Source organism: Bidens hawaiensis, unplaced genomic scaffold (genome assembly GCF_021521415.1).
Source record: "Bidens hawaiensis isolate Kalapana, Puna unplaced genomic scaffold, B.hawaiensis_p1.1 tig00046253_1, whole genome shotgun sequence".
Taxonomy (NCBI): Eukaryota; Viridiplantae; Streptophyta; class Magnoliopsida; order Asterales; family Asteraceae; genus Bidens; species Bidens hawaiensis.
In genome coordinates, this window is record NW_027498263.1 from 1 (window position 1) to 14,889 (window position 14,889).

Genomic DNA, 14,889 nt, shown 5'->3' on the forward strand with positions numbered 1-14,889 from the left:
TTTAATAAAACAATCCTTTATTTTCCATCATAATCCTTATCAAATAGGTGGGATTTTAAAATCCCATGAAATGTGGGATTTGATGGGATTTAGTTTCCATTCCCATTCTTTCATTTAATGAAACGAACATATCAATTCATGGGATTTAAAATCACATTCCTTATAATTCTTTCCAAATCTTTGAAACGAACAGGCCCTGAAGGTAAAGTTCAATTTTTTTGAAATATTGAATGAGAAGTTCTAATATTTTCTAAACTTTTTTTCTCAAAAAACAGTCTCCCAAAACTTTTTTTTATATTTCCTACCTTGCCAGTTCATATTTTCAAATTCTGGTCAAATATATTTTTTACAGTTATACCCGGTTGTGGTGGAAGCAGGTGGTATCCAATGTCGGGCAGGTGATGACGGTGGTGGTGATGGGGTGGGGGTGACGGTGTCGGTGATGATGGTGGTTCACGGTGGTGGTGGTTCAAGGGGTATAATTGTAAAAAATATATTTTACAAGAATTTGAAAATATGAACTGGCCAGGTAAGAAACATAAAAAAACAGTCTTGAAAGACTGTTTTTTGAGAAAAAAAGTTTAGAAAAGATTGAACTTTACCTTCAATATTTTCTCAAATCTTACCTGCTCCCTCCCTTTCTTTTAAAATTCGGCCTGCTACCCCCATAATAATTTTTTTTCCCAAAGTTTCTCTCAAGTTCAAATTTTAAATAATTCTAAGGAAAAAAGGACTACTTTGGGAATCCTCTCACTTAAAAAGGCTATTTTAAAAATTTTCCCTAATAATATTGGTAACTACTAGTAGGAGGGAACTACTTCTTTGGGAAACTTTGATGCTTATTCGCTAACGGATTAAGGAAAAAAAACCGTTGACAATTATCAAAAAGTTACAACTTACAATTTTGACACTTAAAAGACTTGTACAAGGATGAAGTCATGACTTCTACCTTATGAACCACACCTAGATGTTCAATAAAATTTATATCGAAACGTCGACAAAAATAAGCTCGTTTGATCGGCATGCTTCGTTTTTTTTGACATAATATATTTAAAAAATCAAAAGAAAATATAAAAATAAATAAAGTTGTTAAATAGATATTAAAAATGAAGGAGCAAACTTATAACTATTCTTTAAATTTAACAAAATATTAGTAAAGATGAGGAGGGAAACTTGTAACTATTCTTCAAATTAACAAAAATGTTAGTAAAGATAAGGGAGCAATGTTGTAACTTTATTGATGAAATTGAAAGACACATGATATTTAAAGCTTCAATGACTATTTTGTCCCACTTAAACATGCTATATAGGTGGTTATATCATGTGTTTCATGGTTTGTAAATCCCTTAAACAAAAAACGCATTAATTTACTCTCTTGTGATATATGACATATAGAATAGATAATTATCAGCAGAAGTTAACATGAATCTTAGAAAGTAAACTTTGGTCATGAATCTTGAAAGTAAACTTTGGTAGTTACCTATTTCTTAGGTGTGTCCAAACATTAAATGCAAACTTAAATAAAAATAAAAAACACTCGATCACCAGCACTTTTTTTGTGTGCTCAAGAAGTTAAATAGAACATAAATTGATGCCATCACCACTTTGGTGGGATGGTAAAGGCTTTGGCCTTTGGGTGAGAAGTCCAGGGTTCGATCCCTGGCATTGGCGGTATAATGTAAATAGTAGGAGGAAAGCTTGAACATTCAAAAAAAAGAACATAAATTGATAAAAGAAAACACACTAAGAAAAAAGTAAATGCCAATGGTGGGTGTTGATCCCCCAACCAAGAGTTTGAAACTAACCCTTCTTACAATTTGAACCATTTTCATTTTAAGATTTGGATTCACTGTACATTTTTTTAATGGCTTTACTTCAAATTTTTTATATAGCCGCTCTTGTAATTTTTTGAAACTCAGTAGGTACCCGTGAATCCAGACCTACATACCTAGGTCCGCCCATGATCAAATCCTGTAGCTCTTCGTATACTCCATTTTAGACAGAATAGCAAAACTAGTTCTTTATGTTTGTACGTTTTTCAGTAGTTGCCATTTAGCAAACTTAATAACAGAAAACATCCTTTATGTTTAAAACCCTTATCACATTACGTCCTTTTACCCTAACGAGGTTAACTTTTTTCATTAAATTCGGTCATGTGAAAAGCACATAAGGGTAGGTCACTAAAGTTACATATTTATTTAATAATTAGAGATATAAATATAAAAATAAAAATATGTCTCCTCCCTCCCTCACTAAACCACCACTGTCCACCCCTTTCTTCTTTCTCTATCTATACCACAAAACCATCTAGAGCCGTTCAAACCGCTCGACGCTCGAACTAGCTCGACGCTCGCTCGTAATTTGCTCGGAAAATGCTCGCTCGTTTTTTCGCTCGATTGTAAACGAGTCGCTCTGCTCGATTCGGTTTGTAAACGAGCCAAGCAACGAGCAAAGGTTTGCTCGGTTCGGTTCGTCTCGAATATTTTTAATTTATTTTATATATAAGTATACAGGGGATGAATCTTGAGAGAAGTGATATTATAGCGAGAAGTGCGAGAAGTGAATCTGAACCATTGATTTGTTTAATCAATGGTCAACAAAAGAAATGACAAATTCTTAAATATAAACACATGTTTATGACATATTTTTAATTAAAAAGGGTGCATATGTTTTTTGTGATGTAGCCCTTTTTAAGCTAGATATTAATGCATTTAGCGGTTTCATTTTTTATGCTTAATCAATGGTCATAGTGTCATATATAATTTTTACTATTTTATTTCTTTCATTAAGCTAGTCATTAATGTATGTGAAAATTTTATAATTGTAGATTATTAGCATGATCCGCTATTTATTATATGTAGTTTAATATATATATAAAAGGTTTATTTTGTACTGTGTAAGTGGTATTTAACGGTTTCATTTTTTTATGCTTAATCAATGGTCATAATGTCATATATAATTTTTACTATTATATTTATTATTAAGCTAGTCATTACTGTATGTGAAAAATTTATAATTATAAGTTATTAGCATGATCCGCTATTTATTATATGTAGTTTAATATAAAAAAAGAGTTTAATTTGTACGGTATAAGTGGTATTTTGAATTGTGTATGTGTAAACTTTATTGTGTGTAGCTTCATATATGTATTGTGGATACTGGAGGTGGTATTTCGAATTATGTACGTGTAAATTTTGTCGTGTGTAAGTTCATATGTGTACTGTGTATGTGGTATTTCGAACTTTGTACGTGTAAATTTTATAACATGTAGGATCATTTATGTGTTATGTAGGTTCATATATGGGTTGTGTGGACAACATTTCGAATTGTGTATTCGTAATTTTTATCTTCTGTAGATTCATATATATACTGTGTAAGTGGTATTTTAAATTATGTATGTGTAAATTTTAGCGTGTGTATGTTCATATATGTACTGGGTATGTGGCATCTCGAATTATATACGTGCAAATTTTATTATGTGTAGGATCATTTTATGTAATATGTAGGTGGTTTTACGAATTCGGTATAAAGTTAAAAATATTTCTAGATATGGTTAAATTTGAAATATTATGACGAACGAATTAATCATAGATTAAAAAAAACAATTTAAAACAGAACGTAGTATGTTACTTGGTAATATTAGTTGATAAGCTGGTATTCGAAATGCATCAATTATTTCATGGTAAATAGAACTAGTGAAAAAATAAACAAAAATAAATCCATGCTAACTAAAGGACAACTAGTGGTATAAATAAATTGTAACTTACAAATCATAAAATCTGGATATTAATGCTTTAGACTTTTATTTAAGGATAGATTAAAAAAATTAAATGATAAATTATTTTAATCTACCGATACTAACCTTTTATTTATTTATTTTATTTTTTCTCAAATTTCATTTATTACAATAATTGCAATACATTTTCAACCATTGATTAATAATCTAACGGTTTAGATCAATTCTCGCACTTCTCGCTATAAGAATCACTTCTGAAATGAACCTAATCCTAAGTATATATGAACAAATATATAAATATATAGACAAAACACATAAAATATAAGTATATAATTTTTTAAACCCTTAAAAATTTTTCCTATTCCATCAATTTTATAGTTTTATTAGTTCGATTCAAGTTTTCAGAATACTAAAAGTTTGTTCGAATGTTCATTATATCTTACTTCAAACTTCTTTCTCCTAAAAATTTACAGCATATTATACGTTTGTCTAAAAACTACTAATTTGTATAAAAATATATTATTTACAGCCTTCAAACTTGTTTCTTATTGAAAATTTTAAAGTAAAAAAGAAATAAAAAATGCTTGAAATCGCTTGATGTTCGATCGAAAAATACTCGGTTCGATTTTTGCTCGTTTCGTTATTCGCTCGGTTCGAATTTCAGCAGTTTGATTCGGTTCGGTTGTAAATGAGCCAAGCAACGAGCAAGCCTTCGCTCGGTTCGGCTCGGCTTGTGAACCGCCCTAAAACCATCACCCTACCATCATCAACCAAAACAACCGACGCCACATCTGAATACTCCGTCACTCACCTCCGCCACCTCCACCACCACACCAGACCAAAACTTCATCGACCTCACCACCGTCTACCTCAACAAAGAAGGTGACACATAATTAAATCCGCTCGTCGAAAACCATTAACCGAAAAATCGATTTTGTTGTTGGAATGCTCGAAATGGTACTTCGTCCCACTTGTGCAAGTCTCAATCTATCATTCCCCTAAAATACAGGGTTTTAATTTTGTCGTTTTTCACCGGAAAATGTTGACGGCAGGTCGGAACTCTAGTTTTTGGCCAGAATTGCGGGAGTTGCAAGTCTATGTCGCCCAACTGGTTGCCGGAGAGGACGACTATGCTGGAATAACGAGAATTTAAGGTCTTTTTCTCCATATGGTTGCCTCCTCCACCACCATAAAATTCACCCAAACTTCGGCCGAAACCGCCTCTCTGTTCTTCTACCTCTGCCGTTTACCTCGGACAAGAAAACCCACAGCCAGTAGATCTAGGGTTTCTGAGATAAGGATGATGGTGGCCGATAGAGATGATGGGTGGTGCACTAGGGTGTGGTTGTGGTGTTGATGGTGTGTTATGAATGATCAAGGATGAAGATGATGGTTAAAAAGAGAAAAACGTTTATTTATTAGAAGACCTAAATTTTAAGCTAATTACACAAATAACTCGTGATTGGGGTAAAAAGATCAAATTGCCCTCACATAAGGTGCACATGACTGGATTTAATGGCAAAACTAACCCTCGTTAGTGGAAAGGACGAATCGTGCAAGGTTTTATTGAATATAAAGGATGTTTTCTATCATTAAATTTGTTAAAGGAGAACCACTGAAAAAACGTACAAATATAAATTACGAGTTTTGCTATTTTGTCCTCCTATTTACCTCAATTATCTAATAAGTATAAATTACAAGTTTGGTGTCGCTAAGCCGTCACCGGGCCACTTGGTGGCACCTTACTTGTCCATACAATTTTTTTTCGTTTTTGTACCGTAACGAACACAACGGAAGCTGGTCGAATAATAATTTTGTTTTCTTCTTTGTTTGTTTTAATTCCAATATCATAACGAAAGTGACGAAAACCAACCCAATTCGCAACGTCTCAACGTCCAGGATCGACAACGCACGATTTTACCAGTGTCCGAGTTTACACCGACACCACTCCACTGGTCCACTCAATTTTTATATATATTGTTCACATTTTAGCTCTGGTACCATAACGAACGTAGACGAAACCTACCGAATTCGTGCCAAGTTACCTTCTCAATGCCCAGGACTGACAACACTTGGGTTTTACCATCCCCCAGGCTTACCAACCAAACAAACTTCATTTTAAATAATTTATTTTTTTTATATGTTAATTTGACGAATATATATTTTTTGGACGCTAAGGTTTTACCAATGTTGTCTATACCGTAAAGAGCGTAAACGATACTAACTGAATTCGCGTCAACTCACTAACGTAACACTCAGGTTTTACCAATACCTAGGTTTCAACGTTGATGTTTTACCAGTTGCCACGGCGCAACGCGCCGGGTAAAAATCTAATTAACAACAAAACATCATTTTGCGATTGGTCCTCGATTTCTCCCAATGATGCCATAAATTCATACGAGACTAACATTCTAACAATCTAACTAGTAGTAGTATCCATTGTAATTCATCAACATATACTATTAAAGCAAAACCATTATTTCACATGCCATTCAACTAGATTAGCTAACTAAGATGCTAGCTAATACTATTACCATTTACAGAATTATTAACAAAGTTACAAATATAACTTTAAATGTTGTGTTAAATTAGGTTTTTAGCTATTTATGAATCATAAAATTTTATTTATCGTTATTTATCTTATCAAACCATAAAGTATGCTATTACATATATTATTAAATTTAACCTTTTTTTTATGTTTTTTACCATCCGTGTATTACACACGGACATCCTAGTTCCAAAGTAAGAAAGTAAGAAACCAAATATCACCTACCACATGCCCATTTCTCCTTACACAGCGAGGCCATAAATTCATATGAGAAATAAAAGACTAAGTTCAAAAAACTAAAAACCAATATAGATTGGTATCAACATTGGGGTAGACTCGTCAGAGCTTCAACAACTTTCTAGCAAACAAAAACTTTTCATTAGGCATTACAGACAACATGGTGCAAATAAATTTTTTTTTCCAGAAAAGACGAAGACGCGAGTAATAATACTTAATCAAACACATTTCATTCTCTAAATCTATAAACACCACTTTCAAAGCTGCAGCGGGCAGGCACATTGCGTTATAGTCCATCTCTGGAGAACAAATGGCAGATGCGGGGTCATTTTTAAGGCTGCTTAGACTAGTTTTATCAACAACTCAACCCAATCCAACATTTTAATAAAAAACTAGTTTCTCTTTCTTTCACATACACAACCCAACCTAACCTAATTTTTCATTTTCATTCCCAACCCAACCCAATTATTTTAATACATATATTTATTTAGGTTTTAATTTATTCTATAAAATTTATTATAATTAAAAAAATGTTTATTTTTTAAATTGTATTATTTTAAATATAAAAATATTAAAAAACTTGAATTTTTTTGAAGTAACAAAACTAATTTTACATATAATAATATTATAAAAAATACATGTTTTTAAAAGTGATTCGTTTCTAACAAAATTTATATCGAAATGCTCATAAAAATAAACTAAACAAGACTGTGTTTTTGAATTTTTAAAATAAGTTAAATAATGTAGATTATTTAAAAAAATCAAACTACATACAAAAGAAATTATTTGAAAGAAAAAAATAAATATTTAAATGAAGTTAGGTCAACCTAAGTTGATCTTATGGCTTGAGTTGTGCGCTATAGCTAATTTAATTTATTTTTTTAATATGTAAATAGTGTAACAACCTCATAAGAGGTTGTTGATAAAGCTAGTATAGATAAGTTCAACCTGATTTTTATAAAGTTTGTGATTTATAATTGTTCATCTTTAAGGCTTCATTTAACCATACACTTTTAACCATACAATCATGGAGCGATGAATGAAACTTTAGTGAATTCTATAGTTAAAAAGTAATAATAATTTCAGTAGAACAAAAACTTGATTATTATTTTATCTTCAAATTGAATAATATATTTTATTTATTTATATTAAAATAGTTAAACAAAACAGTTTTAAATATTTTTATAACATAAAATCTTCCCTACCCCACATTAGTTTGTAGTGTTTCATCTCCCACTTGTGGTCTAGTTAGAGAAGATTTGGATTCTCCAATATTCACCCAAATTTAATCCTTACTTGTGGTGTTTTAGATGGATATTTGCATGAAGGATTTGAATTAGGCCTTGTGAGGTTGTCAGCTCGAATCCTGAGCTCTCCTGGTTTTAGCCCCACCGTGTGTTACGTCAGAGAGTGGCAGCCGACGATATGGTAACTTCCAAGTCAAACCCTAAAGCCATAGTCTGGCCATAATAAACAATAAAACTCTTTAAATTAAAAGGTACGATGGCCTAAAAACACAAGAAAATCACCATTTAGAAAAGAAAAAAGAAATAGTTTGTAACGTTCCCACCCAACATATTTTTGTAGTCTTCTCTCATTAATTTATTTCCAACTACCATATATTATTATAATAACAATATAAAAAGAAAAGCGTCAAGAACTGGCATCGATTGCGTGACAGTGCTAGTTTCATTTCATTTCTCAACTAAACCACCAACAATGGCGCCTAATTCCTAAACAAATCGCCGTAAAACCTTACAATTTCATTCCCGTCGATCACCGGTAAGCTAATAATTTATCACTTTTGTTTGACTAGTTCTCATTTGATTCGAAGAGATGATCCTGATCGATTAGGAAATCATCATCAATATTATAATTATAATATAAATGAATCTGTTAAGATAGAGAATGAGGCTTCTATCTGGTTCATTTGACCAAAGCTAAACTCATCAAACTCGGAACTAGACCTAGACCGGCCTAATATTGAAGATTACCTTCCTAATACTGATTCAATTCAGGAACCTCTCGGAACGCTTCGACTGTAATATTAAACTCTCTCTGTGTGTGAGTGTGATGAAGTTGTTGATGAACTGAGTGATTATTATGATTAGGCGTGATATACTGGACATTTCACCCACACTGAGGGAGGCAGGTGGCGCCATTGTCGATGCAAGTATTCTTTCCCTTTCGCTTTCCACACAATACATTTGTATAATTGTGTTAGTTTGGATTGCTGTTTTCATTATTATTTGAACTGCTATTATATATTTCATGTGAGAGCTTGTAAATCAAACTAAACTATTGCAGTTAACCAGATCATATCAAATTCCAATCCTATAGTGAAATGGGTCTGTTGCTTAATCAGGAATACTGTTTTGGGAATATAAACAATTAGCTTGATGAATCTATTGTTGGTTGCCTTGCAATAATTGGAACTTTTAGATTATAGTCCAATTTGCCTGTTATCTCATTAGAAATTACAACAATATGTTGGTGAAATTGTTTTGGTCTAGAGTTTTCTCAATCTTGGTGTTATCTTAGGGGATTCTAAGTATATAATTACTGCTCAAAGACTCTTGTTAGGCTTGTTAGACATCTGATATAAAATTGTAAACTTGTATGAATAAGTGTACTAGATTGCTAGTTCAAATGTTACAAGGTCCATGTGATGGTGGGAGGAGTGGCAATACAATAAGGAAATTATCATGTTATGTTATTACCTTGTTGTAGCTGCACGGGCGTGCGCCACTATTTATGGATAACCAACAAAAGTTTCATTGTTGATGAACAGGATTCTTTTACGAGATGTTTCAAGTCAAATCCGCCAGAACCTTGGAACTGGAATGTTTATTTGTTCCCACTGTGGTGTTTGGGAGTTGCAGTTAGATATGGAATTCTTTTCCCTGTAAGGTTGGTATTTCTGCCACTCGATTATGTTTCATTTATTGGGCTATTTAGGAGGTTAATGGTAGAGTTTAATAGGTTTACAGGAGCAGAGGGTCTCTTTTAATAAGCAAGTTGTTTTTTTACAGGGTTTTAATTCTGACAACAGGTTGGATAATATTCCTTTCATGTTATATTCCTGTGCATTTGCTATTAGAAGGGAATGATAAGTTGAGGAAAAAGTTAGAGGTAAGAAACATTTGAGAAGAATCATCATTTTCTATTCAGATTTGTAACTGACTGTATTTATTTGACATTCTCACTAGTGTTTATCTTTTTTGGTATTTGATTAATATTTAGAGAGCTTTAGTGGAGTTAATATGCAGCTTCTTTGTTGCATCATGGACTGGAGTTGTCAAATATCATGGCCCGAGGCCATGTGCAAGGCCCAAACAAGTAATTTTTATTTAATACTTGATATGAATAAAATGGTCAAACATAAAAACAAATAAACAAGAGTGATAAAAGTTTCTTTGCTTCCATGTAACAAATTAAATTATGTGCTTGATTGGTGGATAATCAGGTGTTTGTAGCCAATCATACATCAATGATTGATTTCATCATTCTAGAGCAGATGACTGCTTTTGCTGTCATCATGCAGAAACACGCCGGATGGGTTGGTATGTGTCATCTTAGAATTAAATTTAGAAGCAATAAAAAATGTTACAATAATAATTAATAACTCATTATGTTCAGTGTCGAAACACGAAACGAATCTAACCTGATCCATGACGATGCTTCCACGGATTTTCGAGATGAACGAACCACGTCTTGATCTTCTTCTTCCTCGGCTGCGCCTGAGACCTGCAACTGTGAGACCTGCGATGGCCTTTCTGGGGGTGTGGAGGCGACTGCTAAGATATCCTGAGGATTTCTTGTTCACAGACACAAAAAGTGGTGGTGGCTCTTATTGAGCATGACCCATGATAAGGAGGTCTCCGGAGGTGGAGACCTCCTTATATAGAGTCTCATGGCCACCATCATGGTACCCTAATGGGCCTAGCCCAGTTAGGGTTACCTCCACAAAACCCCCTCGGCCCAATAACATCGTATTAGTCCATGTAATGAAATAAGCCAAACATAATAGATTTAGGGTCGTAGAACCGGTGTTTTAGTACCATACCCCTACAAGCCCCCCCAAGTCCAGTGTTGCTCCTGGGCGCGCAAGCGTCTAGGTGGAGCGTTGGACTTTATAAGGTGTGAGGCGGTTTTTTTCCCTTTTCTTTGGCCTTGTCTTTATTGTCTGAGTTTTGAGAGGCTTTCTTCATGATGGTGACATGTTGTAATAAAAGCCTGCGCGCGAGGCGACTTACAAGCTATAATAATAATGAAGCTCGCGCGTGAGGCGACTTACGAGCTATAATAATAATGGAGCTGGCGCGAGAAGCGACTTACGAGCTAAAATAATAACGGAGCTGGCGCGAGAAGCGACTTACGAGCTAAAATAATAATAATGCCTGCGCGCGAGAGGCGTCTTACGAGCTTAGAATAATAAAAGCCTGCGCGCGAGAGGCGTCTTATGAGCTTTGAGAATAATAATTGAGCTGGCGCGTGAGGCGACTTACGAGCTGTGAAATAAAGCTTGCGCGCGAGAGGCGTCTTATGAGCTTTGAAAATAATAATTGAGCTGGCGCGTGAGGCGACTTACAAGCTGTGAAAGTAATAAAGCTTGCGCGCGAGAGGCGTCTTATGAGCTATAAGAATAATAATTGAGCTGGCGCGTGAGGCGACTTACGAGCTGTGAAAGTAATAAAATTGGCGCGTGCGGCAACTTACAAGCCTGTAGAATAATGAGAGCCTGCGCGCATGGCGACTTACGAGCTGTAATAATAAAGAAGCTGGCGCGCGAGGCGACTTACGAGCTGTAATAATAAAGAAGCTGGCGCGCGAGGCGACTTACGAGCTTGTAGAATAATGAAGCTGGCGCGTGAGGCGACTTACGAGCTATAATAATAGAGCCTGCGCGAGTGGCGACTTACGAGTTAAGATAATAATAAAAGGCTGCGCGTGAGGGGCGTCTTACAAGCTGTAGCATAATAAAGCCTGCGCATGAGGCGTCTTACGAGCTAAGAATAATAAAAGCCTGCGCGCGAGAGGCGTCTTACGAGCTTTGAGAATAATAAAGCCAGCGCGTGAGGCGACTTACGGGCTGTAAGAATAATAACAGCTTGCGCGCGAGGCGTCTTATGAGCTGTGAATAATAAAGCCAGCGCGTGAGGCGACTTACGGGCTGTAAGAATAATAACAGCTTGCGCGCGAGGCGTCTTATGAGCTGTGAATAATAAAGCCAGCGCGTGAGGCGACTTACGGGCGGTAAGAATAATAGCAGCTTGCGCGCGAGGCGTCTTATGAGCTGTGAATAATAAAGCCAGCGCGTGAGGCGACTTACGGGCTACTTTATGTCACGCGCCACGTGCAGATGTTGCATGCACGTGCGCGTAGACTTTGGTTTTGTGTTATGCGCCATGCGCAGATGTTGCGTGCGCGTGCGTGTAGACTGTGACATGTGCGAGCATGTGATGCGTAAGCATGTGTAATATGCGTGAGCATATGGTATGAGGATTCCCAACCCCTAAGTTTGGCGTGTAGCCATATGGGATCTTAGGAGGATTCCCAACCTTGCAGTTTGGCGCGTAGCCATATGGGATATTAGGGGGATTCCCAACCTTGAAGTTTGGCGCGTAGCCATATGGGATATTAAGAGGATTCCCAACCTTGAAGTTTGGCGCGTAGCCATATGGGATATTAGGAGGATTCCCAACCTTGGCGCGTAGCCATATGGGATATTAGGAGGATTCCCAACCTTGAAGTTTGGCGCGTAGCCATATGGGATATTAGGAGGATTCCCAACCTTGGCGCGTAGCCATATGGGATATTAGGAGGATTCCCAACCTTGAAGCGTAGCCATATGGGATATTAGGAGGATTCCCAACCTTGGCGCGTAGCCATATGGGATATTAGGAGGATTCCCAACCTTGAAGTTTGGCGCGTAGCCATATGGGATATAAGGAGGATTCCCAACCTTGGCGCGTAGCCATATGGGATATTAGGAGGATTCCCAACCTTGAAGTTTGGGGCGTAGCCATATGGGATATTAGGAGGATTCCCAACCTTGGCGCGTAGCCATATGGGATATTTGGAGGATTCCCAACCTTGAAGTTTGGCGCGTAGCCATATGGGATATTAGGAGGATTCCCAACCTTGGCGCGTAGCCATATGGGATATTAGGAGGATTCCCAACCTTGAAGTTTGGCGCGTAGCCATATGGGATATTAGGAGGATTCCCAACCTTGGCGCGTAGCCATATGGGATATTAGGAGGATTCCCAACCTTGAAGTTTGGCGCGTAGCCATATGGGATATTAGGAGGATTCCCAACCTTGGCGCGTAGCCATATGGAATATTAGGAGGATTCCCAACCTTGAAGTTCGGCGCGTAGCCATATGGGATATTAGGAGGATTCCCAACCTTGGCGCGTAGCCATATGGGATATTAGGAGGATTCCCAACCTTGAAGTTTTGGCGCGTAACCTGATGCGCGCATGCACGGCGATAGAGTGGTGACTCGCAAGTGCGTGTGCATGGCGGAGGTCTCTTGCGCAAAACCCAGATGGTGGTTTCCGCGGCGGCACATGCACGGCTGCGGAGTGAGAACCCCCGGGCGTGCGTACATGGCGGCGGAAGTCTAGTAACTTCTGGATCTGCAATTTAAGAGTCAGATCTGCAACTTAGACCTAAAATCCAGGTCTATAATCTAGACCTAGATCTGTAAATCAGATCTGGACAGATCTGAAGATTCGGAGCAGATTTAAAACCATCACAGATTCGGAGATCCTGAATCACAGATTTACAGATTCGGAGATCTGATCATTCGAATCACGGATTTTCCTTCTTGCCCAGATCTGGAAGCCTCTTTTTAGATCTATGGATCTTTTTGAGCTTTAAATAGAACAAGCTTTGAAGCCTTTTTCTGTAAACTTCCAGATCTGCGTTTTTCTTGGGAGAGATCTGACAGCCGAGATGAAGATCGAAGGGCAGTTCGTTGCCGTCCCACGGATGGCGCCAATGTCGAAACACGAAACGAATCTAACCTGATCCATGACGATGCTTCCACGGATTTTCGAGATGAACGAACCACGTCTTGATCTTCTTCTTCCTCGGCTGCGCCTGAGACCTGCAACTGTGAGATCTGCGATGGCCTTTCTGGGGGTGTGGAGGCGACTGCTAAGATATCCTGAGGATTTCTTGTTCACAGACACAAAAAGTGGTGGTGGCTCTTATTGAGCATGACCCATGATAAGGAGGTGGAGACCTCCTTATATAGAGCCTCATGGCCACCATCATGGTACCCTAATGGGCCTAGCCCAGTTAGGGTTACCTCCACAAAACCCCCTCGGCCCAATAACATCGTATTAGTCCATGTAATGAAATAAGCCAAACATAATAGATTTAGGGTCGTAGAACCGGTGTTTTAGTACCATACCCCTACATTCAGGACTTTTACAAAGCACTATATTGGAAAGTGTGGGGTGCATATGGTTCAATCGTTCAGAAGCAAAAGATCGTGAAATTGTAACTAAAAAGTATGTAAAATATCACAAGTCTGTTTTTTTTCCGTATATTGACATATTATGCTTTGATATGTTGTAACATAATATGGGCTTGCAATTTCAGGTTAAGAGACCACGTTGAAGGGGCCGACAACAATCCTCTTCTGATATTCCTAGAAGGAACTTGTGTGAATAATCATTACACTGTTATGTTCAAAAAGGTACATAATTTAATATGCATAAATTGATTATAATTTGATTTATCACAATAAGCATTTTTCAGGGTGCATTTGAGCTTGGATCCACTGTTTGCCCAATTGCAATCAAGTACAACAAAATCTTTGTTGATGCTTTTTGGAATAGTAGAAAGTAAGGATTATTCTTCTAATTTGATATTTTAATGACACATTGAATCAATATGTTGAGACCATGTCGGCCCCTTTTGCAGACAATCCTTCACAACACATTTGTTGCAGTTGATGACATCATGGGCTGTCGTGTGTGATGTTTGGTATCTAGAGCCCCAAAACATGAAGCCAGGAGAAACACCTATTGAATTTGCCGAGCGGTAAAACTTAAATTGCGTGAAGATGTATTTGATATTTCAATGTCCGAACTCTGAAATTGTCTAAATTGTTTATTATTATTATTATTATTATTATTATTATTATTATTATACAATTGATTTTAGCAGTAGACTACTAATCTACTGTGATCATTTCAAATAAAAATCCACTATGAATTGAGCCTGAGCCGGGATTCAAAAAATAACTCACAAGCCGAGCTTCAGCTCTTGTGAGTTAAAACGAGCCACGCTCGGGCTACACTCGACTCATTTACCACATTACAAACCAGGGACTTGGTAATCTATCTAATG

The 14,889-nt window shown here is 36.7% G+C and overlaps 1 protein-coding gene across 1 annotated transcript; it reads left to right on the plus strand.

Moving 5' to 3' along the window:
- Positions 1-352: 352 nt before the first annotated feature.
- On the plus strand, positions 353-14,584 carry LOC143596349 (glycerol-3-phosphate acyltransferase 9-like; the record flags this gene model as incomplete). Its single annotated transcript, XM_077075145.1, has 12 exons — positions 353-476; positions 7,832-7,923; positions 8,462-8,562; positions 8,633-8,690; positions 9,313-9,431; positions 9,554-9,653; positions 9,765-9,860; positions 9,988-10,084; positions 13,958-14,045; positions 14,137-14,233; positions 14,296-14,381; positions 14,461-14,584. Coding segments are annotated over 12 exons (1,182 nt in total), but the record flags the coding sequence as incomplete, so codon positions are not given.
- Positions 14,585-14,889: the final 305 nt, after the last annotated feature.